Source organism: Mustela erminea, chromosome 6, assembly GCF_009829155.1.
Source record: "Mustela erminea isolate mMusErm1 chromosome 6, mMusErm1.Pri, whole genome shotgun sequence".
Classification (NCBI taxonomy): domain Eukaryota; kingdom Metazoa; phylum Chordata; class Mammalia; order Carnivora; family Mustelidae; genus Mustela; species Mustela erminea.
The window spans coordinates 108,017,708-108,044,559 of NC_045619.1; the positions used below are offsets into that span (position 1 = coordinate 108,017,708).

General features: G+C 45.3%; 1 protein-coding gene across 39 annotated transcripts in view; it reads left to right on the plus strand.

Annotated features, from left to right (window-relative positions):
• Positions 1-26,852, plus strand: part of CACNA1C (calcium voltage-gated channel subunit alpha1 C) — a 732,665-nt gene that overhangs the window by 597,536 nt on the left and 108,277 nt on the right. For 31 of the 39 annotated variants that reach the window (XM_032349974.1, XM_032349985.1, XM_032349983.1 and 28 more), the window contains 7 exons: positions 4,566-4,726; positions 5,674-5,899; positions 19,025-19,232; positions 20,162-20,282; positions 21,924-22,038; positions 22,830-22,950; positions 23,301-23,370. In XM_032349974.1, coding sequence (XP_032205865.1) covers positions 4,566-4,726; positions 5,674-5,899; positions 19,025-19,232; positions 20,162-20,282; positions 21,924-22,038; positions 22,830-22,950; positions 23,301-23,370 — 1,022 coding nt within the window. Of the gene's footprint in view, positions 1-4,565; positions 4,727-5,673; positions 5,900-19,024; positions 19,233-20,161; positions 20,283-21,923; positions 22,039-22,820; positions 22,951-23,300; positions 23,371-26,852 lie in introns of all 39 variants that reach the window. The other 8 variants (XM_032350007.1, XM_032349969.1, XM_032349975.1 and 5 more) reach the window with 1 other exon arrangement.

Genomic DNA, 26,852 nt, shown 5'->3' on the forward strand with positions numbered 1-26,852 from the left:
CTGGGTGTGGCAGCCATGATTGAAAAATGTATTCTGGTACACTGAAAAGAAATTTTAAAAAGAAATAAATTTTTTTTAATGAAAAAATGTAGTATAGAGGGAAAATGGAGAGAGAATTTTTGCAACTCAGAAATAAACTTGTAGGCAGTGAAGAGCCTGCTGCACTCTAAAAAAGATACTAAAATTTGAGTTTTTTAAAAAAATTAAAATACCCTGATCATTTTCTCAGTTTAACAAAGACAGTTTCCAAACAGCCTATTCTGTTTGTAATACTGAATGATGCCAAGTCATGGTTTACTTAAAAGAAATGCTAGAAGAGAGATGATAGGGGAAATTCGGCCAATTAATTGTCTTATACTATTAGGGGAATATAAGGGTAGTCCTTTGGTAAGCCAAGTTTCCACTTGGAGGAATTAGTCACAATGAGGAATTTTAAAACACTTGGGTCCCACTGTTCAGAATAGGATTCAAACAGTTAAGGAACAAATGATTTAGAAAGTCTTGTGCAATTTGCAGGGATTAATCAGATAACCTGTTGGAGTCTCCAGATCATGACTTTATCGAGTTCTGAAGTGAATCCTGTAGGGTTCTAAAATTTGGGAGGACAGTCTTGCCCCATCTTCATTGACATGATCAGCTGGACCAAGGCACATATCCAAATTTGTCTACTGTCTAATGGTCCATTCTAAGTTACTTATGTATAGTATTACTTATGTATAGTAATTAAATTTAATCATTTTCTGTGTGGCTTGTTCTCAGTTAAAGATAGGTACTTACTGTAGCCACTAGAAAGAGCCTAAACTGTCCACTATTTTGAGGTAGATGTCTATCCAAAATTATGTGCCAAGCAAACTCTTTTAGTAACGCTGCCCCTCCCTCACCCCACCTTCATTGCTGGGTCACAAGAGCTCCAGAGCTCTCAAGCCTTGTCTTCAGCAAGAAGTTAGTAAATCTGCATAGAATTGTCTCTGCTGTTCTGTCAAGCTGTCAGTCAAATGTCCCTACCATGTAAGATGGACTGCACTAATTACTAGGGTTGTACAGCAAAGTACAAGACACAGTACCTTTTCCTCGAGGGTCTTATGAATCTCTCTGGAGAGGCAAGAACCATATAGTTAAAGAAAACTGACAACATGGGGAAATGGGAAGCCATTTCCTCTGTGTAACCTTTGCTGGCTCCTCCACCACTGGCTGGGAGGTCCTTTGGTGCACTCCTGTGGCACCTCTGTGAAGCCAGCCATGGTGTTAAGCACACTCTTTGATTGCTTGCTTAAGGATCTTTATTGCTCACTTAAGATTTATGCAGAAAAAGACTACCTATCATGTTAACTGATGCATATCTACTACCTATTCCAGGATAGTAGCAAATATTTCTTTAATGTACACTTAAAGTGAGTAATGCAGATGTAAGTGGGGCAGGAATTCTGAGTCTGGGAAGACTAGAAAAGTTCACCGTGGAGAAGCTGGGACTTGAGCTGAACCCCAAAGAATGGACAGGACATAGAAAGGGGAGGTCCTGGCAGTTGTAGTGACAGTCCACGGAGGTGGAAAGGCAAGAACAAAGCCCAGACTTAGGAAGAGGTAAGGTGGATCCCAGGGTGAGTTGAGCAAAAATTTCCCAAGAGAATGGTACAATGCATGGTACAGAATTTTGAAGAAGTAGATTAGGCACATTCATATCCGCCCTTCTGTCCTATGTCTACATATGGGAACTTCTATTTCTAGAGTAAATGACTTTTCTAGTTAGTATGAAGGGAACGTGAATAGCAGGCAAATTTCTCCTCCCTATTTTATCATTTAATTTCTATATCCTCCATGCATGTGTAAACACACAAATAAATTTACACATTCTAATAAATCATTACATTTATTAAACCGTAGGAAGCGTTGCCAGGAAACCAGTTGTCAAGCAAAGCTATATTTTGAAGAGTGGGAGGTGTATAATTATCTTTAAATACTTTCTCTGGATAGTAATTACCCCCACCCCCACCCCAGCCCAAATCCATGTGACTCCCCTGAATGGCTGTGCATGGGAACAGCACGTTTGACAGCTACTGCCCTGCCTCTGTCAGCCACTCCTTAAGGGGGTCAGGCAGTTCCAGACCCATGGGACAGGCCTGACCTTGGAGCACCCCACATCCCAAACTTGGGAAAAGAGGAGCTTAATCAAGTTCTCAGTATGAAACTGACTCTGAGTCCATTTCTACATACTGTAAGGGAACACAAACTTGAGTCCTTTGGACTCTGAGTAACAATTATCTGTGATTTCTCTAACAAAAGATTAAATCTATTTAAAACACCCTTTGAAACTACAATGTAAGCTATTTAAAGTCATATATGAGTTTGTACTGCAAATTCATTTTTCAGGAAAAAAATAGTTGTACCCAATTTCTCTATAGTATTAATAACCACAATGACAGGAAAGAAGCAGTGTCCTGCCCTATTGAGATAAGACTCCTCAGTACCAAAAGCTGACAAACTTCAGAGGAAGCTAAGGACCACCTAGGACCCCTCATCTCATCCTTTGCCCCTTTCTTCACCCTCCCCCATCCTCATTCTTACCCAAGGTGGTATGTCAGAGAAGGTAAGCCTCCCTAGCATTTAGAAACTTTAATTTTCTGACCTGGATGCACTTCTTCTCTATGTAGTGGATTAGCCTCAAGTAGCAGATAAGTGTCCCCGACAAAGGGATAACGCTTACTGGAGATGGCATTCAGGCACCCACAATGAGCAGGGTCAGAACAGAATACTATTTGATTCATTCTTTCTTCCCTCCCTGTTCTGCAGGCCAAAAACTAAGTTCTCCTTGCTGTTCCAAGGAGACAGTTCTCTTCTTAGATCTTCTTCTCACGTTTCTAATCTCATAATAGATATTAACAAAGATTTGGTAACAGGATTTTCCACAGATATTAGGTAGAAAATATAGAATGAAAATACAGATGAAGTCAAGCTATCTTGATAGGCTGTTTTGGGGGTGGGTGGAAGAACCCATTGCAGTAGGGGTCTGCATTTCCAGAAACCTAGAATACAGACTTGAATACAGCTACTCATGGACTGTTATTCTGAGATGCTGCTTTGCCCCTTCCCACCTTCTTTCTTACCTGAACCAGGGTGTTGCCTTCCAGCTGCCTGCTGGGTCTCTCTACACACATGACATGCAAGCACCTTAAACCTATTTCCTGAGCTGAGCACCCCCACCATTCTCCTTGTAGCAACCTCCCTGCCTACAGCACTCCTTCTCTTTGTCTGGACCTGTAATTATTAGAGGTACGACTCTTCCAAATCACCCCAGCTAGAAATTTTGGCTGTCCCTTCCATACCTTTCTCTTCCAGTCAGGCTCAAAGTCCTATTGATTCTGTCTCAAAATAACACTGTCAACTCAGTGTCCTCTTTTCCATTAATAAAGCTACTGCCTTCATCTTTTCTAGCCCAGATGGCCAAAAGAGCATTTCTCATACTTCCCCTGATCTAGAAATTGTTTTGTTGGTTGTTTGGTTTTCCACTGGAAGCTATGAAGTCCTCTACCATAAAATTTTAAAATGTGAGTGACTCCTTGAGATCATCTAGCTTAATGGTTCTCAACCATGGTTACAGATTAGAACTACCTGGCGAGCTTTAAAATTTACCCAGCCCCCAGAAAATCAGATTAAGTTAGTTTGGAGTTGGAGTCTGGGTACTGGTGAGGGTTGATGGTTATGTGTTTTAAGCTTCCCCAGGTAATTTTTTGTACAGCCAGGATTGAGAATCATTGACCTAAGTCCCTAAACAAGAGACCAAAAGAACATTATATGGACCATGGCCGAGCTTCCAGGTGGCCATGTGCTGCATGAGCTCGGACATAGAAATGTGTGTATGTGTGGGTATGTTTGTTTCTTCTGAACAAAGGATCTAAACATTCACTCAAAAGTTTCCATAACCCCATAAAAGCAAAGAACCTCTGATCCAGATTCTCCCATTACGCTTTACAGATGAGGCAGCATCTGGGCAAAAGATTGGGCTGGGGGGGAAACCAAGTCTGGCTCTGCCACTGTGTGATGTCTGTCAAGGTACTCAACCTCTGTGGCCCTTAGTTTTCTCCTTCTCAAAATCAGGGTAACACCTGCTCTGCAGGGTTATTTAAAGAATCAAAGAGAAGGCATGAGAAGTGTCTAGTACAATAACAGGCATGGACTAGTCCTACTACTACCATCACTACTAATAATACTCTTACTTGTGCAATACAATTTTGAATAATATCATTATCATAAAATAAAAATACTTATTTATACCAGATGTATTATATGGCATTTTATCAATCCCCACAATATCCCTGTGAGCTTGACCCTATTCCCTTTTTACAAATGGGAGAACCAAAGCTTAGAAGGGTCAGGGCCACACCCAAGACCACACCAGTAAGTGGCAGAGCCCAGTTAACTGACAGGAAGCTTATCTCCTGGTCACCAGATTGCACTGCTCTGCGGAGGCCAAGTCCGCAGTCCAGAGAAAGGATGGAGCCTTTCATATTGGAAAAATGATGAATTTCACAGCCACCTCCCCCACCCTTCTCTCCTGACTCCCTTTCCAGCCGCTACTGGCGCCGGTGGAATCGGTTCTGTAGAAGAAAGTGTCGTGCTGCAGTCAAGTCTAATGTCTTCTACTGGCTTGTGATCTTCCTTGTGTTCCTCAACACACTCACCATTGCCTCGGAACACTACAACCAGCCCCACTGGCTCACGGAGGTCCAAGGTGAGAGGCAGTCCCTGGTGCTATCCTTCTTTACTCTTGCTAACTCAGCCCTGAATCCCAGGGAGGGAATAGTCACAGGCGTAAGGTTGACGGGAAAGCCACCAGTGTCCGTGGCTCTTGGCAGGTGCCGTGCTGGGATCACCAAGAGCTGAAGAGCTTGCAAGCCCCACAGTAAAATGCAGAGCCTCATTATAAACAGATGTGGTTCTTGGCTGGGCCCACATGGTCTGCCTGCCCCAACAGTCACTATTGTGTCCAGGTGACAAGAACATATGCTATCCTTTATTTGGCTATCTCAGACCCTTGGCTGCCAACTTCTCAGAAGAGAATTTCAATACCTCAGGCCTTACTGTATCCTCCAGATGAGTCTGCTAGAATGGGTGTGGATGAAGTGAGCAAAAAGCCAGGAAGGAGTTCAGTAGTGGCCTGACCCCGAGGAGCTATTCTTCATGAGCATATAGCAGTCATCGCCCTTCCCTGGAGCCCTAGAAGAGGACTTCCCTAGCCAGTGCCTCCACTCCCAGGGAGTCAAGCAGACACAAGGGCTTCATTCCAGAATCCTGGAAGGTAGACAGTCTCCCAGTGCCTGGGGTAGACCCGGGTGGCCTGCCCCCCTCCTCGATTGGTTTGGGCAGAGGACTCACCTCTCAAAACCTCCCTCCTCATCCCTGAGAAAGCAGCTGGGGGAGTGAAGAAAATCAGCGTTCACAGCCTTTGATGTTTGGTAGATCATGTTTACAGTGATTTTAACTAGATAACCCCTTTCCTGGCCATTTGGCCCCGGTTGTTCTGTTCTGGCAGCAACGTAGGGGAAAGGTGTTCTGTCTGGGAAAGGGGAAGCCTGGCCTTTTTTCCAGTGGTGATAATTACTGTTTTCTCTCTCCTTCTCCCACCTCCCTCCTCTCACCCCCATGCTGGGATCCTGCCCCCTCGCCTGAACCCACCAGACACGGCCAACAAGGCACTGCTGGCCCTTTTCACTGCAGAGATGCTGCTGAAGATGTACAGCCTGGGCCTGCAGGCCTACTTTGTGTCCCTCTTCAACCGTTTTGACTGCTTCATTGTGTGTGGGGGCATCCTGGAGACCATCCTGGTAGAGACCAAGATCATGTCTCCCTTGGGCATCTCTGTGCTGAGATGTGTCCGGCTACTGCGGATATTTAAAATCACAAGGTATTTGGTCTCTCATTTCCCTTCAGACCTGGAACTCAGGGAGAGGTTCTTCCAGAAGGCAAGGGAGGCAGAAAGGCCTGGGAGGGAGAGCAGCTGCTATTTCTTGAAAGGTCTGTCCTTGGCTCATATATGATGGAGGGGAATTTTTCTTCATTTAGACGGCATATCGTTTAGAAACTCCTTTGGCTGCTGATACCAGAGACAACTCAGTGGCATAAGCATATTTGGGGTTTGTTCGGTTACATAAAAGAAGTGCAGAGGTGGGCAGTCCAGGTGGCTTCAAGAAGGCCTCAGGGACACAGTCCCCTTGTGTCCTTTGCTTTGACAGCCTCAGGACTGCCCTCCAGGGCCGTGAGGTGGCTTCCAGAGATTGAGCCATCATGTTTGAATCAAGGCAGGGAGAAGAGAAGGGGTGAGGGATCAAAGTGGGGATCATTCCTGGCAGAGTCAGCCCCTTCTAGAACTCTTCTAGACACTTCACCGAAAGCTCTGTTGGCCATCCAACTGAGAAATGTGGTCTTTTTGCTGTGCATGTGCTGCCGAAAATGCAGTCAGGATTCCTTATGTGGAGAAGGATGATGGCTAGTGTGCCACAGATGGTTCTCACCCCTCCTTCCACACATTCACCCCCTCTCCATCTGCCTGTCCATCCACCCACCCAAAGATTGCAGGCTCCCCAACTCTCCAGGTCAAGCCGTGATTCTCATGAAGAGGACATGCGCAGGCAGGGGACAGGGAGGTGGGCAGCATGTTCTAAAACAGTAATTTTCAGCCATGTTGAGACCCGTTTGGGGCGGTGAAATCAATTGATTGGATCACAGCCACCATTTTTAAACAATTTTATTGAGATATATTTCACATACTATATAATTCATCCGTTAAAGTGTACAATTCAGTGTTTTTCTATATATTCACAGAGTTTTGCAACCATTGCCACACTTTAGTTTTGGAACATTTTCTTCACCCCCAAAAGAAAGCCATACCCACTCCTCATTTGTTCCCTCTTTCCTCCCAGTGGCAACCACTAATTTACTTTCTATCTCTGTAGATTTACCTGTTTTTGGCAATCCCTATAAATGAAATCATGCAGTATGTGGTGTTTTGTGACTGGGCTTCTTTCATTTAACATAATGGTTTCAAGATTCACTCGTGCTGTGGCATGTGTCAGTACTTTATTCTTGTTTATGGCTAAATAATGTTCCATTGTATGGATATACATCGCGTTTGTTCATTCATTCATCAGTTGATGGACATTTGGTTTATCTCCCCCTTTTTGCTACTATTAATAATGCTGCTATATACAGTTATGTTCAAGTTTTTGTATGGATGTAAATTTTCATTTCTCTTGGATATATATCTAGAAGTAGAGTTTCTAGATCACTTAATAACTCTACTTTAAGATTTTGAGGAACTGCCCAATTGTTTTCCAAAGAGACTACACCATTTTGCATTTTCACTGGTGATATCTATGGGTTCCGATTTCTTCATAATCTCATTTTCAAAGAAAGAATGAAATAGAATAGGAAAATATCAGAAGACCTCACTTGAACATAAGCATTGTTTCATAAAAATCTTTAAGACATATGTCTGAGTTGCAGTATAATATGTATTTCTCACTGTGGGATATGGTCAAACTTGAAGGGATGTGTCAGAAACATGTGGTACAGAGAGGGCTCAAACTCTGGCCCCCAGAGGTACAAGCATCCTCTCCAGAAGAGTCTCTGCTTTGGGATCCCAACTGACAATAGGGGCACTGTAACCATCAGTTGGATTGTGTTGGGGGGGGAAGGGAATGGTTTCAGCATCTTTCATTCAAAGACCTGGAAGTAACCACACCCTGCTTGATGTGTTCTGAACTTGGCTGAGTGAGTAGTCAAGGCTTGCAAAGCTGCCTTTGCTTTGCTGTTCTGCTCTTGGCTCTCTCAACAGACCATTCCTGCAGGGCTGTCTAGGGTCGAGAGTCAAATGAGAGAAAGCATTTAAAGAGCTCAGTTCAGTACCAGGCACAGGGACACTCAAAAGCCAGAGGGTTGATTATTAATCTAATCGTTACCATTGTTGTTACTAGGAGGAGGGAGAAGAGGAGCGCTGAGACCCATCTAAACACATACACAGTCTCATACTTCTGTTTCTCTCCTATGTTCATACTGCATGTCAGGCTCCAAGAGATAGGGCGAAAGGAGTATGGTATGAACAGAACCCAGGAGACGTTTCCTCTGGCTGGGGAGATGGAGTTTGTGCTCATGAAATCACTGAACAAAGATCTAAGGCAGAATAAAATGAGCCAGCAAATGTTGGAATAGGGGAATACATGCTCTGGGAAGTCAGAAACAGGAGAGAGTCTCTGGAGAAGATTTAATGTCACAGGATGGGCTCCAAAGACATACAGAATTTAAACCTACAAGTTTAATGCTCTTGAGCAAACACCTCTCTACCCCTCACCCCCAGAAGAAGCTCTCTCTGAATGCCCTGAACATCTTGGTATTATAGAAAATCCTTGGTTTGTAGTAAAAGTAGTAGAAATACAGAAACAATTATTGTTAACATGCATCAGGACTTACTCTGTGCAGATAGTGTGGCCTGACTACTTTCACTTGATTCACTCTCACAATAACCTATAAGAAAGAGTCAGAGCAGGGCACTATTACTATTCCATTTTACAGACAAGGAAAACTGTGGTTCAGAGACTTCAATCACTTACGCAGGCCACACAAACTGCTCAGGGGTGAAGCTAGGATTAAATAGTAAGTCTGTCTGTCTGACCTCAGGTTCTGTGCTCCTAAACATGACTGTGAACTGTGGAGTTGATCATTAAACTGTCTTGCTGTCTTTATCCCGAAGATATGACTTGGGATTTTTACAAGTTGATTCTTGTTATTAGATATTCATTGATTCTACCCGTTCTTCATTGGGTCTGATAAAAGCTATTTTTAACTTGGAGTTTTTAGTGCCTCCTAAATAAGTCTCAGAAGTCTGTGTGTTTGGGGGTTTATTTTTGCTTCTGTTTTCTAGATTCCTATAGAAAAGAATTCTTGGGGCGCCTGGGTGGCTCAGTGGGTTAAGCCTCTGCCTTTGGCTCAGATCATGATCTCAGGGTCCTGGGATCGAGCCCCACATTGGGCTCTTTGCTCAGCGGGGAGCCTGCTTCCCTCCCCCCTCTCTCTGCCTGCCTCTCTGCCTATTTGTGATATCTCTCTCTCTCTCTCTCTCTGTCATATAAATAAATAAATAATCTTAAAAATAAAAAAAGAAAAGAATTCTTGTTCCTAGATATTGTCATAATGCCTTGAAGAGATTTGACAGTCATTCTACTTCTAATCAATAACTTATCTATTTCTAAGCTAAAACTATCACCAAGAAGCCATTTTTTAAACTCTTGTCTTTGCAGAAAGCTTCCTGTAGTCCCTCCACGGGAAACTTTGGTGGTATTTTCAGATTTCTACAAAGTCTATAAACATAATAATTTAATTATCTAATTGGACGTTACTTTGGTAAAAGCCATCATCTTCCCATTTGCAAGCATCCAACCCCTCTAGGGGCTTTTGGAAAACAACACAGAGACTATAACTATGTGGGGAATCCCATGCCCGCTCTGAACCTTATCTCTAGTATACTCTAGAGACCAAGAAAATGCCTAAAATATGGGCTGGGAGTGGACATCATGGTCCCTGGAGATGGGTCATCTGTGCACGGGCCTGCTATCAGGCAAGTATATTTCTCTCTCTTCTTTTAAAACCTCTTGGAGAATACTTTGTAATATCTTATTACTATTTGTATGTTAAAGAAGCATTTTTTACAATGTGTTCTGAACCAGTGATTGTGATTCTCAAACTTAGCTGAACTCGGTAAGAGAGCTCATGAAGGATCCCCACCACTAGAGATTTTGACCAGCAACTTCTAGAGAGTTCCATGCTGGCAGTCCAGTGACCTCACTTTGAGAAGCACTGGCCTAATTTCCTATTGTTCCTTTGTCCACTTCCCTGTCTTAAAATATGATCTTTTATATATCATTGGAAACCTTGATTTTTTCATCTACACTCTCTACTGTAGCCCTTAACCATGTTAAGATTGTACTTTTGATAGTTCTTGACTGGTAAAATATATAATGATAAAAAACTTCTATGAATTTAGCAAAGTTTTTAAATTATTTGAATTTTATTAATTCTTATACACCTGTGCACATTTGAAAAGTGGTAATGTACACACGAGACAAGCTATTTATTTAGAGTGCTGTAATGGTTGGTGTATCCATGGATTCATGGATCCCTTCCTATAATTCCAAGTTTCCCTTGCCTCACCCAGGACCTATGATCTGAGTTTGGAATACTGACCTAGACCAAGAGAACTCCACCATCATATTAAGACACAATGGTATGTCCAGAGCAGTCGAGCAGTGTGTAGCAAGTAATTTGTTATTATAGGAGCTGAAATACCAAAGTTTATGAACGGTTTCTTTTCCAAAAAATAAATACAAAAAAATCCAACATTGTTCCTGGGACACCCTCACTCTTGGTCATTTGCATTCCCAGATATTTTTATGAACAGGCAAGAATGGGCTGGACTTACCACTCTTCATGCTGCCTGAAGTCTTCAGTATGTGACAAATGTGAATATAGTATATGATGAAAATGAGTTATTAATGTGCTTATCTTTGAGTGTTTGGTCAAAATCTGAAAATGCCTTAGAGAGTATACTATGTATATGAATATCATCCATCCTATATGTCTCATAAAAAAAAAAAAAACAAGACTGGGAACCCTGCACTGGACTGTAAATCAGTTCATTCCTAGGTGTTAAGAACATTAAGAGTGGTAAATTATGGAGTAGGGAAGGCAAGATTCCTGTCTCACTGAGAACAGAAAGGCACCCACATGGCCAAAATTTTTGTCATCTTTGGGTACATTATCTATTCCAGTGGGCCCTCGGGCCACGTCATAGATTGAGTTCTTTCTTCTGTTTTGAGGCTTTACCAGGCTCTTGAATGTTGCTAGTTTTAATACCAAGTATGTCTACTCATTGTCAGCCCAGTCTGACTTATTCTGTGGGGAAGAAGAAAGACTTCAGTTAAACTAAATCTGGACATGATTCCAATTTACTAATCACATCTCATATTTTATACAGTTGGTTTTTAAATGCACTGAAATCCCTCCAGCCCTTGCCGTTTTCTCTCTTAAACTTTAAGTCCCTTTCTTTTTCCAACTGCTCTTCCCCTGTGGCTCCCTTCCCAGGCCCTGAAATGTGAGTTTGGGCTGACTCAGCACAGACAGATTTACTGGTGAATCATGATCACATATGGGCTCCCTCCATAGCGCCCCAAGGTGAGAGCCTTTTGCAAATTCTCCAAGCTCTAAATGTCTCCATTTCAATTGCCAGAGTCTGGCCATGAGTATCTGATCCAACCCCACACCACCCCAAACTCCCCATTCTAGCCCTCCTCTTCTTAAGGCACCATGGAGGCTCTGAGCTCCTTAAGAACCATTATTAAAGAGATATGTTTGGCATCTGCCCAGTTTCCAGGCCAGGGTCTATGGAGAAGGCAGCTCAGACTCAAGAGCCTGCTCACTGACATCAGCATGAAGGGTGGTTATTCTCTGGGATGGTAACTGGCTGGTGTCATGTACTGGGGATTAAGAAGACACCATTGGTGACTTGAAGGTGCTCCCTCCTTAACCTGACACATCTGGTACAAGGGCCCACTAGCAGAACTGAGTAGCTCTGTAGTCCAGGAGCTCAAGGGAGCACAATCCCAAGGCAATCCCAAGGTCAACACCAGATAGCATTGCCAGCCTGACCAGGTTACATTCCCCCCAGTAGGCTCCTTTCTCAATGTGACCAAGACCTCTGATGTGAACAGAAAAGATGAGACCTTTGAACATTCTATCCAAGGCAGGGTTTGACTCTAAAATAAAACCTATAAAATATGAATTCTCCTAGAATGGAGGGAGCAGAGGTAGATATCACCAGGAACTAAACTGGTAGATTTGGCCTTGGGCCCCTTGTTGTCCCAGACCCTGACCATAATATTATAGAATTCTCTGTTTGGCTCTTCCTGGACCAGCATATGCCTAGTTCAGCCTCCCATCACACTAGCCCCTCCAGGCTCTATTGCATCTTACAGAATCAGGGGCCAACTTTACCAAAGGACTAGTCCTTGCACACCCGCCTTGGATGCCCGTGTAGCTGGCACAGGGAAAGGTGAGGGCAAGGCTGAGCTTCCTCCCTGAGTGAGCCTTCTGTGCTTCCTCAATCAACTGACATGATCTGCATTCTTCCTCCCTCCCTTAGGAATGGTGTATAGAAACCTCATATCGCACAGATTTGCAGCAGGAAATTTGCTTTATAGATACTCTACTAACAATAGATCACTGCCACCAACACTGAAAGGAGGTTTGGTTTTTTGGGGGAGGGGTTACCCCTCAGGACAAGAAGAGTTGGGACAGATATAAATTTAGTTATGAACCTCTCTGGAACAGAGAGGAAGGAGGGTGAAACATTTGCAAAGCACCCTAAAGCTATTGGTACTGTTATTGTGAAGATCTTTTATTTATAGCAAGCTCGATGACCTGCTTCATACTTAGAATGTAAAGGACCTGGCCCAGAGCTATTTGAAGCAAAGGTTTGCAGGATGAAAGTTCCAGCTCAAGCAAGGCTCAGGTCACTTTCTGCCATTGAAGATGCGGGAGAAGTCCACAGGGCCCAGACAGACTTAGCACAGGAAGACTGATGGAGATACAGAATGCCTCCACAGATGGTGGTCACTTAAGCCAAGAGAGACAGAGGGGAAAGGTAACAAAAGTGAAGCCATAGTCAACAAGAGAGAGAATTTAGGTAACAAAGAAATAGCTCGGGTAAGAAAACCCTCACATGCACCCTACTTTAAAGAGAGAACAGTGGCCTAGGATGGATGGGATGGGGGGGGGGGGGCGCAAGACACACTTTGGATAGAATGATTCAGAGTCACAGGAGAACTGGAAAGTTGATCTCAAGGATGACTGTGGCCGGTGGAGAGTCAGAGGATGGTGGGGTTGCGGGAGGCGGGGAGTCTTGAAAGGTGGGCATGTGCATTTGGGGCCTCGAATCCCCAAATAGGGAATGAACACTTCTGTGGATGGGAATGCCTGTTACGCTGTTCTGAGGACAAGATACTTTGTTTTCCTTTTTGTCTATGAGGCCCAAGACATTAATTTGTTCTGCTGTTGCTCACTTTCCTCCAGACCTCGTGTGTGTGTGTGTGTGTGTGTGTGTGTGTGTGTGTGAGTGTGTGTGCTTCATGGTTTTCATGAGTTAGGATAAAAACCTCAGTCAATTACTAGTATGTGTTTAACCCTTTTAGCTTTTATGTCTAGATACTAATATGTCTAAAAAGTAGAATGTTTCTGGGAGCTAAGGCATCCTCTGATCTTCCTGCCATAGCCATCACAGCCAGCAAGAATCAGATTGGCATGAAGGAGGAGAGAGCTTCAGGACCTGCAAGGCTGCCAATATTTCATTTAAATGCTATTTCATGTCACCCTGCCCAGAGGCTGCCACATGTCACCTAAAATCTCATTAGTATCAGTGGTAACAAGGATCCCACCCTATCTCCTGCTATCAGCCACGGCATGCCAGGCTCCAAAATCCAGCTCCTCTATGAGCCCTAATAGTGTTCTTTGCCACAACATCAGTACAAAAATCCCTTTGTCTCAGTCCTTTAGAGAGAACATAAAACATCTCCAACCATGTGCACATTGGGAATGGACACCTTCTGTTCAGCAAGCTCTATGCCCCTGGTCATGCCAGGCCACTGGCACCAGCTCTGCTCCCTTAATTCTGCTCCGAAGGAACAGCCATGGGGCAGACTCTGCCTTGCTCCTGCTGAATGAGAAGCAACTGGAAATCAGAAGCAAACAGCATAAACAGCCATTTGTTGATTTTTCTTCACTCTGTCTGAACTGTGTGACTGGTCCTCGAGGCAGTATCTTTTTAGCCTGGGTGTTTTTCACAAGAAGGGTAGGCTGATGTCCATGTACTTGGCTGCAGTTTGTCTCTTAAAGGCTGGTTCAAGCCCTCAAATCCACAGCCATTGGTTTTGAGCCACCAGGATGGGCATTCTTCCACAAGGGACACGCATTCCCAAAGCTCTTTGAGAAATCCCAGCAGAAGGGTCTCAAAGCCATAGCAACCTGGTTGTCTGTAGGGCAATTGATACATACTCACTTTTTTCCCTTTTGGTTAAGGTATCATTGACATATTATGTTATATTTGTTTCAGATATACATAATGATTCAATATTTGTGTACATTGCACAGGATCACCACAATAAATCTAGTTAACATCCATCAGCATATATAATTCCATTTGTGTGTATGTGTGATGAGTACTTTTTTTTAATTTTTTTTAATTTTTAAATTTTTTTAATTATTTTTTTTTTTTTCAGCATAACGGTATTCCTTGTTTTTGCACCACACTCAGTGCTCCATGCAATCCGTGCCCTCTCTAATACCCACCACCTGGTTCCCCCAACCTCCCACCCCCCGCCACTTCAAACCCTTCAGATTGTTTTTCAGAGTCCATAGTCTCTCATGGTTCACCTCCCCTTCCAATTTCCCCCAACTGCCTTCTCCTCTCTAACTCCCCTTGTCCTCCATGCTATTTGTTATGCTCCACAAATAAGTGAAACCGTATGATAATTGACTGTCTCTGCTTGACTTACTTCACTCAGCATAATCTCTTCCAGTCCCGTCCATGTTGCTACAAAAGTTGGGTATTCATCCTTTCTGATGGAAGCATAATACTCCATAGTGTATATGGACCGCATCTTCCTTATCCATTCGTCCGTTGAAGGGCATCTTGGTTCTTTTAAGATTTACTCTTGGCAGCTTTCAAATATGCTGCATGGTACCATTAACGAGAGTCACCATGCTGTACATGACAAACCCAGGACTTATTTATAATTGGAAGTTTCTACCTTTTGACTTCCTTCCCCCATTTTGCACACACACACACACCCCAACCCCCTGCCTCTGGCAACCATCTGTCTATTCCCTTGATACATAATAGTTTGACTTGGGCAGTGGAAACCATGAATTTAGGGAAGCTATAAGAAAAGAAATGATGCAGAAGAAGTGCAAACAGCCCCTCCTGCTCCTTCTAGGTCATTCACTATTTGCCATCTTTCACACCCAACATTTCCAAAGAGTTCTCCTCCACTGCATGACTCATTTTGTTCCTCTACCACAGCCTCCACATTCCCAGAACCTTGGACACCCTGAAGGGCTTCTCCCCCATCCCCTTCCCTCTCTGCCTCCTGGTGGCTCCACTCCACCAAACCTGTGTCCAGTCTGGGCCCTCACTGTCAGGCTCCCCATAGGGTTCCTGTGGCTATCAGACACCTCTGAACCTCAGTCGTAAGCCTGGTTTGACTTATTTCCCTCATGTCCACTCACCTCATGAAAATTAAGACTTGAGCCTTCTGTGGCCATAAAGACTTTTCCAGAATATTCCTAGACAGTTGAATGCACAGAAGATCTCTAGGAGGCTCTATGACCTTAATCTATAGGCAGACATTCTCCCCTCTGATTCAGCTGGAAATACTCATTATAAATACGCTCTAAAGTTACTGTTTCCTAAATACCAGTCTACCGACAAGTGTTGGAGGGGTTGCGTGAAAATCAATCAAGCCCCAGAGCCAGAGATTATGATTTCATGTTCCAGGGTGAGGCCTGGAAATCAGTATTTAAACAATGACCAAACCCCTCAACATTTTCCTCTCCAGCCAGGTGTGGAGACACTGCTTAAAATGTAAGAGGGACAGGTATTCTAGCCCCAGAGACATTCTCTTACTTCTTGCTTTAAGCAGAACAAATATGACAACCTCTAGCCTATGGGGTACCAGGCAGTCCGTCACACGTACTGGGTGAGGACAAAGATGGAGAGGATGGAAGAAAAAAACTTGTGATCTCTGTCCTCAAGAGCTCAGAACCTATTCGGATGAGAGGAGACTATCACAAATGAAAAACACTGAAGAGCAATTATAGAATGGATACAAATAAATGTATATTAATATTCTGCAATTAGGAATTAGGAAGATGTGTGGTTGACAGGCAAAATAGAGGTAGAGAAAGGCCGAACTGGTGAAGGAGAAAGGAGCATTAAAGACTCTAGGCTGGGAAGAAGTTCATGTTTACATCCAAACTGTTGGCCCATCTGCTTCTTTCAACTAATATACAACCATTCTCTGGAGAGAAGTACGGAGGTTATGGCAGGGGCCAGCTGGGAGGCTAGAATAGGAGTGGTTTGCATGTCACCCTTTTGAGCAGCAAAAACAATCCCCTGTATATACTGGCAGTAAGCTGGGAATGCCTGAAGTGGAGGAAATCAAGCTCATGGCCTGGAAGGCAGGCAGGCCAAAGGTGGAGCTAAGGAAGTAAGAGTTCTCTGTTGTCTCACCTGCTCCAGCTGCAGGCTGTGTTCCTTTTGCTATGGTGCATTTCCTCACCCTGACTAACCCCAGCCACATCCCGCAGCCGTGAGCAGCCCACGCCTCCTCCTCTTTCCAAGAGGAAGGCATTTTCCCCAGGCTACAATGGAGAACCTCTGTGTTGACAGTGGAGAGAGGTCTGCAACTATCAGGACTGGGGGCCTCCTCTCCAAGGCGCCCCACCAAGGACCCATCTCTGCCCCAGGAAGGCTCCACAGACTCCCACCCTGAGGGTGGAATGGGTTTCCTGTAATCCAGGATTTCCCAGACTCGCCTGCTTGTCAGAATCATCTGGGACGCTTGTTAAAAATACAGATTTCTGGGCCCCAAACTACAACATTTGAATCAGAATCTCCAGAAGAGAAGCTTTATAAAAAAAAAAAAAAAAAAAACATTTCTTTGGACAGCAGGGTAAATCTGGGAAACCTCACTGAGCCTTGAAACCTCTGTTTCCCCTGGGTGACCAGCTGCTGCCTGGGCTGAGAATAGCATTCTTGGGGGGGAAAAATGGTAATGTGTTTTTCTGTCTAAAGACCAATAGTGGTAACAGTAATTACTAACCTTTATCAACTGTGTGCCAGGCTCTATACTAGGGGATTTTTTAAAGAGTGGTAATTATATTTTTTCCAGTTTTATTGAGAAATAATTGGCCACACATCACTATAAACTTAAGGCATGCAGCATGATGGTTTGATTTACATTTATTATGAAATGATTGCCACAATAGGTTCAGTTAACATCCATTGTCTTAAATAAATACAAAAAAAGGAAAGGAAAAAAATCCTTCCTTTTGATGAGAACTCTTAGAATCTACTCTGTTAATATCATAGAGCAGAGTTAACCATAGTTGTCACAGTGTACATTACATCATCATGACCTATTTATCTTATAACTCCAAGTTCGTATCTTTGACCCTCTCATCCAATTCTCCCTCCTCTCACCCCCTACCTCTGGCAACCACAAATCTGATCTCTTTCTCCATGAGTGCAGTGTTTTGTTTTTGTTTTTGTTTTTAGATTCCACATATAAGTGAAATCTTATGGTATTTGTCTTTCTCTGTCTGACTTATTTCTTTTAGCATAATGTCCTCGAGGTCCATCTATGTTGTCATAAATGGTAGGATTTCCTCATTTTTTATGGATGAATAATATTCCAGGGTGTGTGTGTGTGTGTGTGTGTGTGTCTGTGTCTGTGTGTCTGTGTGTGTCTGTGTGTATTATATATGCCACAAGTTCTTTGTCCATTCACCCTTTGATAGACACTTGGGTTGGCTCTTATAAATAATGCTGCGAAGAACATGGGGAGAGCAGATATCTTTTTGAGTCAGTGTTTTCGTTTCCCTTGGATATATTCCCAGAATTGGAATCACTGGATCATATGGAGTTGATTTTTAACTTTTTGAGGGACGTCTATGCTATTTTCCATAGTGGCTGCACCAATTGACAATCCCACCAACAGCGCACCAGGCTTCTCCTTTCTCCAACGCTTGTTATCTCTTGTATTGTCACCTTACTGTGGTTTTTATTTGCATTTCCCTAATGACTAGTGATATTGAGCACCATTTCGTATATATCTTCTTTAGAAAAATGTCCATTCAGGTCCTGTCCCAAATTTTTTTAAACACTTACTTTTAAAGATTGATTGATTGATTGATTGATTTGAGAGAGAGAGAACACACGCACCCAAGTGAGGGGAGGGAGAGGGATAAGCAGACTCCACATTGAGTGTGGAGCCCAATGCAGGGCTGAATCTCAGGACCTAAGCTGAAGTCAAAAGTTAGATACCCAAACTACTGAGCCACCCAGGCACCCCTGTGCCAGATTTTTGAATTAGATTATTTGGGGTTTTGGTTTGGGGTTATTGTTTTGTTTTGTTTTTGTTGTTGAGTTGTCTGACTACTTTCTTTTTTTTTTTTTTTAAGATTTTACTTATTTATTTGACAGATAGAGATCACAAGTAGGCAGACAAGCAGGCAGAGAGAGAGAGAGGGAAGCAGGCTCCCTGCTGAGCAGGGAGCCCGATGTGGGACTCGATCCCAGGAAGCTGAGATCATGACCTGAGCTGAAGGCTTAACCCACTGAGCCACCCAGGCGCCCCTGTCTGACTACTTTCTATATTTGGATATCAGTCTGTTATTGGATATATGGCTTGCAAATGTCTTTTCACTTTGCTGAGGATTTCTTTTGCTGACTGCAAGCTTTTTAATTTGATGTAATCCCACTTGTTTATTCTTAATTTTGTTGCTGGGTGGGCTGCCTTTTTTTTTTTTTTTTTTTTTTGGTCTCCTGTAATCTTCCCAATAACCTAGTGAAGTATTTGCTACTGTTATCTTTGTTTTCTCAGAGGCAAACAGAAGGGAAGTGACTTGCCCAAGTGCAGTTAACATTTAGCAACCGACAGAACTAGGATGAAACTCAGGCTTCTGACTTCAGAGCTCCATCCACTCACCATTGCATATTACTGATCCTGGGACCTTGCAATGACTAGCTCCACACTCTAATTTTGAGCTTACCAGTCCAATCCACACCACCGCAGCTACCCCCAATGAAAGGGGAAAAGAAAGAGTTGTAATTTATCTTGAAATTTCTAGTGAGTGTATGAGTGAGGAGTGATGTTAAGGAAAGCACAGAAAAAAGGACACTAATCTCCCCCATGCTGGTCCTCAGGTACTGGAACTCCTTAAGCAACCTGGTGGCATCCTTGCTGAATTCTGTACGCTCCATTGCCTCCCTGCTGCTGCTCCTCTTCCTCTTCATCATCATCTTCTCCCTCCTGGGGATGCAGCTCTTTGGAGGAAAGTTCAACTTTGATGAAATGCAGACCCGGAGGAGCACATTTGATAACTTTCCCCAGTCCCTTCTCACCGTGTTTCAGGTATGGACCCTTCTCTGCTGGGATAATGAGTGGGAGGGTTGTTGAGTGGTGGGGTTGGGTTGTGGGGGAGAAAAAGTGGTGGAAACTTTCACCTTGTACCGGGCAACCAAAGCCAGCCTAGATCAGCCATGGAAGGTCCATGCCTGGGAGAGTCTTGAGTTTTTTCTGTAGTCCCCCCTACCCTCAGTCCCCCATGGAATCCCACTGTTGGATGGACCACTGGGGGGAAAAATATAATTGAGTAGTTTAAAAACTCTTGTTTAAACATGGAACCCTTTATTCAAATAAATTCTACATGAACACCCAAAGTACAAACAGAGGAAAGGAGACTGCGCTTGTTGGGGGAGGGGAAGGTGATGAAGCTCTGTCTTTTTACACACCATGCTTGTCACCAGGAAAAAAATGTAACTAGCCCATCAAATTTGTCATTTCATAGATATATTGGTGTCGGGTAAAGCTAAAGTAGCACTTGTTGAAGTTTCAAAGTAGACTGATTTACAAGAAAAATATGTGGGTGTAGCCCAAATCTTAAAGATGGCACCCAAATGAGTAACGCTGGGGAAAGCTGGAACAGCACAGTACTCTCTCAGTGAAAACATTCATGTTTGTGCAAGGGCCCAGAGGAAAGGCTAATAGTGGCCATCTTGTGCAGTCGATTAGAAGAAGATACTTTGACCAGGAAGCCTTTCCAGTCCCTTCTCAAATAATATCATGCCAGAGCCCGTGCACTTTGTCTGAGGGTGGACTCAAAGTTGCCCAGGTGCTTAGCTCAGAGTCCCTGGGAGGAGAACTGGGGGCCAAGAGGAGGGAAAGAGGTGGAAAAGAGATTTTAGACAATTTTGTTAACATAGTGGGGCAGGGTAGGGGAGTTTTGGGGTTTGCTGTTGGTCTAACGCTGTGTCCCTTATTGGTGGGAATGTGTCATTCAGATCCTGACCGGGGAGGACTGGAATTCGGTGATGTATGATGGGATCATGGCTTATGGCGGCCCCTCTTTTCCAGGGATGTTAGTCTGTATTTACTTCATCATCCTCTTCATCTGTGGAAACTGTATCCTTTGCTCCTGCCTCCCCGCCCCTGCTGCCCCACCCTCCCTCAGCCTGCAGCACGATGCCAAATACAGGTGCCCAGGTCCTGACTCGGGGCTGAAAAGTGTGGCTGCCCGCCCACAGGGCCCCCAGGCAAGCAGGGGAAAGGTGTGCTCTGGGGAGAAAATGTGTCCCTTTGCAGAACCACCTTAGCCGTGGAGGAGGGTCTTGGTGGAAGCCTGGAGCTTTGGTATAGGTGGGGATATAAGTTCATCTTCCCAAACCAGTTTGGGCTGTAGTGTTGCCCGACTCCAGGACGCATGTTCTCATTATAGTCTGGTTGAACAATGCCCCCTGGTGTTGTGTACGGACAGCTACTCACATAGATTCCAGGGTGAACACACTTGGCCTATGGCTGCTGGAAGTAAGAAGTGCCGTCCAGGGGACCTGAGCCGTCATCCTTGAAATGACCTTCATCTCTCCTCCCTGTTTTCTGCTCAGTGTCCCTCCCTCTGAAGCTGCTCTCCAGGACTATCTTCCAGGCGGAGCCAGACAGGCTTCACCAGGCAGACCTGACAAGTGCTTGCAGATCCAGGCCATGGGCAGGTTTCTGGGGTCTCCAGCCACAGGCAATCTAACCCCATGAGGGTTGTGTGCAGAGTAGATGGTAAAGTAAAGGCAGCTCTGGCCCAAGATTCCGGTTTAAATCAAGGCTTAAATCAAGTGCTAAAAGCTCGGACATTGCTGCCAACAGAACGGCCTTACCTTTTACCAGCTGGGTGACCTCAGCAAACTAAAGGCTCTCTGCCTCAGTGTCTGTAAAATGGGTGATGAAATATCAGGGCCTACTGCTTAACAGGTCCCGGTGAGGTTTAATGGGATGATGGTTGCGAAGCCCCTGCTGCCGTGGTGGGGGGCCGGGGGCGGGTGTACGCTGGCACCATTGGACAAGCCCTTCACCCCTGCGGGTTGTGGCCTCCTGGTATGGGAAATGGTGTGGCTGTCTGGGAGCCTGGGGGTGGAGGTTAGACTTAATGAACATTAAGGGCCCATACAACTACGCTTTTTTGATTCTGCTTCTCCAGGCCACAGTGTTTCTCTTCAAGGTGGGGGTGGGGAGTGGGGCAGTGAGAAGAAAAGGGCCAATAACCACTTCAATTCGGAGTTCCTGGGATTCAGCTGGCTCCGGCTGGACGCTCCAAAGGCCTTTGTATGCACAGGCTCACATGAAGAGTTGGCAGAGAGATCAGGCACCTCCTCAGTGCCCGGTTTTCATGAACCGCTCCTAAGAGCATTCTGCATTCTGCTAGAGACAATGCGGTTTATTATGTCAATTACAGCCAGCCACCTCAGTAGGGAGACCAATAAGGAAACCTGGCAATTAAAGAGCAAGGCAGACTCACTACCTAACTGGCTGCCCATTCCAGCCTGCAAGCTAGCCTGCTCTCAATCCCTTGGAAATCTCCTGGTCACTAGGAGGGTAATGGGGAGGGAGAGGGGCAGAGGAGGGATGCCACTGGGCTGGGTACCCTCGGGGTGAGTCACCACTGAGCTCACTCTGTGGAGCACTCAACCACTGCATGTCCTGCACCCTCCCTGCCCCCTGAGCCCATTAGAAACCCCAAGGCCAAGGGTCATTTTCTTTAAGAATGGACACAAACAGATATCCTACTGAATGTGTTCTTGGCCATTGCTGTGGACAACCTGGCGGATGCTGAGAGCCTCACGTCTGCCCAAAAGGAGGAGGAAGAAGAGAAGGAGAGAAAGAAGCTGGCCAGGTAACCCTCTAAGCTTACCCAGCCCTGGGGCCCCAGGGTCCCAGTTCTGATTGCCACTCCCATTAGTGGTAGCGAGAGGCTTGGGCACTGGCCTCTGTTGGCCCAAACTCCTAGAAGACACCGGGTATGGGGCTGCCCACAGAAAGTTGGGCCTCTCTGCTAATACCTAGGCATGGCTCTGAAGTAGGGACCGTCATGAGTTACAGTCTCTGTGAAGGTGTTGGATTTCCTCACCTGTCTAAGAAGCTGGAGGGTGCTCTTGAGAAGGGAGGTCATGAGAGGTGGAGGGAGTGAAGGGCGCAGAGAGGAGGAAGGCAGCCACTCAGAAGGGAAATGCTGTTCCAGCTGAGTGACTCCTTTTCACTATTTGATAACTCATCTCCGGCGTTCAGAAAGCAAGATAAGACCCTGCATTGTCTTCTGTCATTGTCTAAATGGGACTTCATCAGCCACACATCTGCTAGATACTGAGCAGAGTTTTCCAGAAACCAATCCTGAATCAGATCCAGAAACTTCCTCTGATTCAGACAAGGACTTGTAGCAGCTAAGAAGCTGAAAGAGGCCAACTGAGTACCAGACAGAGCAAGGTGTGGCCAGGCCAAGCATTGTGGGCCCAGCCCAGTGGCATCTGGGATTGAGTGGCATGTACCATATGCCCCAGGTGAAGGAAGATGCATTTAAGCCCAGGGAACCTGTTCCCACCAGTCCCCAGCAGACCACGGGGTAGTTTATTTCTTCATGTTTTTTATCATTCAGTAAACATTTAATTTTTCCTCCTGCTGACCGGCCAGGACTGCCAGCCCAGAGAAGAAACAAGAGGTGGTAGAGAAGCCAGCAGTGGAAGAGACCAAGGAGGAGAAAATTGAACTGAAATCTATTACTGCTGATGGAGAGTCCCCACCCACCACCAAGGTCAGAAGCCATCTCCTTCCAGGATCTGGGAAGCCCATTGCTGGGGGAGGGAGGGCACAGTCCCAGGCAAGGCACACTTGGAACGGAAGGAGGAAAGAAGGAAAGGGATTCAATGAAAGAAAACCCATGTGGGTGGCACAGGAGGGCTAGCAATGTGAAGAGAAGGCCGGCTGGGTGAATCCCAGCCTTCTGTTGATGTCTTTAAGGATATACACAAGATAACAAGGACCTATTTTTGAGTCAACAGCTTAGTCATTGACTATAATGCAATTTCAAGGCCTCTCTCAGCCTCTCTAACTGGGGAATGTATCTAACTAGATTCTTCCTGCTTCTCTCGTTTGGTTGCTTAGATCAACATGGATGACCTCCAGCCCAATGAAAATGAGGATAAGAGTCCCTACCCCAACCCAGAAAATACAGGTACCAATCCCACTGCCTAACCCTGAGGTTGGGAGGTTGGGGGTAGAGATCTAGATTCTAAAGCCGTATGGAAGTAGCCATGTGTTAGGGACGGGTGGTTCCAGGTTCCGTCTCCAGGTACCTTGCACGACGAAATGTCTTCTGCCTCTGTAGTTAGGCATTACCAACTATCATCCAGAGGGGAACTTTGCTCCTGGCTTCCTCATAATAACGACATAACATTAAATAAATTGTGTTTGAGCAGTCTTTTACGTCCTTTGGAAGGTGGATTCTACAGACATTTAAGGTTTTATTATATCCTATGCCGTAAAATCATTAACTTATATAATTTGCAAGTTGCAGCATTATGCTTACTTAATAATAATAGTAAATCCTGACTGTCTTATCCTTACTGGGGTGGGGGGGTGGGGCAGTGCTGAGTACAAGGACAGTACCACCACACATATCCCCCCTGGTTGCTTCATAAAATGCTTTCATTTATTATGAAAAGAATTCTTCACAACTCAGCCTTCTCATCTTCTGATACCTAAGTTGGAAGGCAGTCTCCTCTGAGAGGGCTTACTATCAGAGGTCCTCAGGCCGCCCTCCATCTGTCCTCCTTGTCTGCAAGGACTCAGGCAGCCATCTTTGTTTCCCTTGGGAAGCAGGCTTGCTGCGATCATTTCCCCCTCACTTACCTCCTGCCTCCTGGGAAGGAGGATTTGTTTTGCTGGGAATTGGACCAAAGGAAGAGCAGGAAGGGTGTCCGAAGCCTGAAAGCTCTACTGGGTAGAAATTCTTACAGGATTTCAAGGACTAGACATGTTGGCCAAAGTCAATGGGGAATCCTGTCTTGATCCTGAATCATCAAATTAACTCTGAAATGACATTTTGGAGATAAGCCGGGGGAAATTGAATAGGGACTGGAAACTAATGATTTGAGGTAGTTTTTGTTTATTTTGTTACTGTAGTGGTGTTATTGTAGTTCTAGCCTATACATGTAGATGTATATATGGATAGACTCTAAAATATTTAGAAGTTGCTTAAAAATATACTCCAGCAGCTCCTGTTGAAGCTGGGTAGGGAGGCTCACTGCACAAGTCTCTCGACTTGTGTGTGTATTTTCCAAATTGAAAAAGAAAGATAGTAATGAAAGGAATCCCCCTGGGCCCCAGGCAGTGCTAGCCCTAGCTGGCCTGGTGCCCCCGCACACAGCACAGGGGGACAGCATGGATTTGAGGGCACTTTCCCATGTGTGCCCAGCTGTAGGCAACCCAGGCCTGTTCCTTCTCCCTGGCGGTGGGGCAGCTACACCTGCGACCATAGTCTCCAGTTCCATCATTCTAAATATACTGGTGCCTTTTCTCTTCTTTGTTGCCCTTTGAAAGAAAGGGAAGCAGGTCAGGGGAAAAAAATAATGAGGATATTGTCAACATATTAGCCACTGCAGAAAAAGTGCCTTTGTTGACCCAGCTTTGAGGATTCTTGGAATGGTTTTGCTTTTAGACTGAAAAGTTCTTCCTACATTCTGCTGATTTGTCAGGATCCTGTAGGTTTTTTGAGTGTCCCTTCCCTTGTCATGTGACCACCCTTCTCCAGCCTCCTGCAGACCCACCCCCTCCAAGGTTTCTCTTGGTCCCAGGCATCTCACACACCTGTGTTGAGACCTCTGGTTCATAGGTAGTCGAGGTTGTCGTGCCTCAGCCCACCACCACACTCAGGCCTTGAAGACCAGCCCCAACAGCTCCCCATTTGTTCATTGTCTCTGCTTTTCATTTTTTCACCCAAGGGTGGTGTCCTCTTAAAGTTGGTGGTTCCCCATGTCCTCCCTTCCTCCAAGGGACCAGTCTCTGCTTCCCGGCTCCTCCTTCTTCTGCCTCTGCAGGGCACCTCCTGGACCCTAATTCCAGATGCAGCAGAAGTCCCCAAGAATCCCTCCCAGGATCACTTGGCCTGCTATCTCTGTTCTGGTCAATCTTTCATTCCCAGCTGTTCCTCTCTCTTCTGAACCAGAAAAGGCAAAAAACCTGATCTGCCATTGTCCTCCCAACCCTGCCCCTTCTGCTTTGTGGCCTTTGGGCATCTGGTCTCTCCTGTGCCCACTTAACCCAGATGCCTTTGGGAGGCAGTGCTTGTGGACATCGTACCTGGCCCACGTACAGCCAAACTCCCGGGATGGGGAGGTGCAGGGCCAGAGAATACTCTCACGACTCCTCCTGCCCCCACATCTCCGTCCGGCTTCCTCCACTCCCTGCTCCCATGCCTGTGCCCTCCCCCACCCCCGCCCCGGCCAGGTTGTTGTTCTTGCTTGTCCAGGTTGCACCCAAAGGTGAGTGCGGATGTGACTGAGTGGGCATGAACTCCAACCTGCAGTCCCCTAGCCAGGACCCTTGCCCTCAGTGAAACACCCCATGGAGGGGCCTGTTTCTGATTTGCACAACGTACCAACCGGCCAGCAGTGGCTTGTCAGTCCTTCCCTCCCTGCGGAATCTCCAAAGTTCAACAGTTGGTTTGAGTCTCCCTGCTTAGCATACATTAAATTTTAGAAATATCTGCTTACCTAGGAAGGGTGCCAAGACTGTGCTTTTATTTAATCGAGTCATTTATTAGAGGAAACATACAGATGTGTGTTTGCAGACTAAAAATTTAAAAAGACGCTTGAAAAAGAAAAGTGAATGACACCAGAGAATGCACAGGGAGTCTCTGTTCTTCCCGATGCTTTGGGAAGGCTCCAGCTGATTCAAGGGGTTTGAATAAGAGCAAAGCCATGAGGTGGGCAGTTGTGGGGGGAGAGACAGCCAGCCTGCATGGACAAGAGTGGGCTGGGCTGGGCTGGGCTTTGTTTTGGGGGAAGGGGAAAGACCATACTATTGTCATAGACAGGGAGCTGGAAGAAACCATGGAGGTATTCATTCACTTAATAACTACTAATGAGACACCTACTGTGGGCCAGTCACTGTGACAAGTGCCAGGAATACACCTGCGGGCAAGACAGGGAAGGTCACTGCTCTCCTGGAGCTTACAGTGGGGAGACAGTGTCTTCTGGGGAGACAGATAGTGAGCAATAAAGGAGGCCAACAAAAAGGTCATGAGGGAGCAGTGAGCAGTCCGGAGATAACGAAGCCAAGGGCTATGTGAACGAGTTCCTCAGTGGCATGAGGCTGCTTTGGCTGTGTGGTCAGAGAAGGCCTCCTGAAGGAGGCAACATTCCGGATGAGGCAGAGGACCTAGATGTATGGAAATCAGAAGAAAGTGCTTTCTAGGTGGAGGGCTCGCAAATGCAGAATCTCTTGGGCAGAATGGTCTGTGGAGGAATCCAAAGAGACCACCATGCATGGAGCAAAGAGAACGAAGGGGAATGATGGTGGGTGAGACAGGCAGGAGCCAGTAGGGCAGGGTCTCTGAGGCCACCTGAGAAGTTCCCATCTTAGTTGGTGCCGTGGAGACTCACCCGAGGTTCTCGGGCAGAGGAAGATAAGATCTCATGTCTGAATTATCTTTAG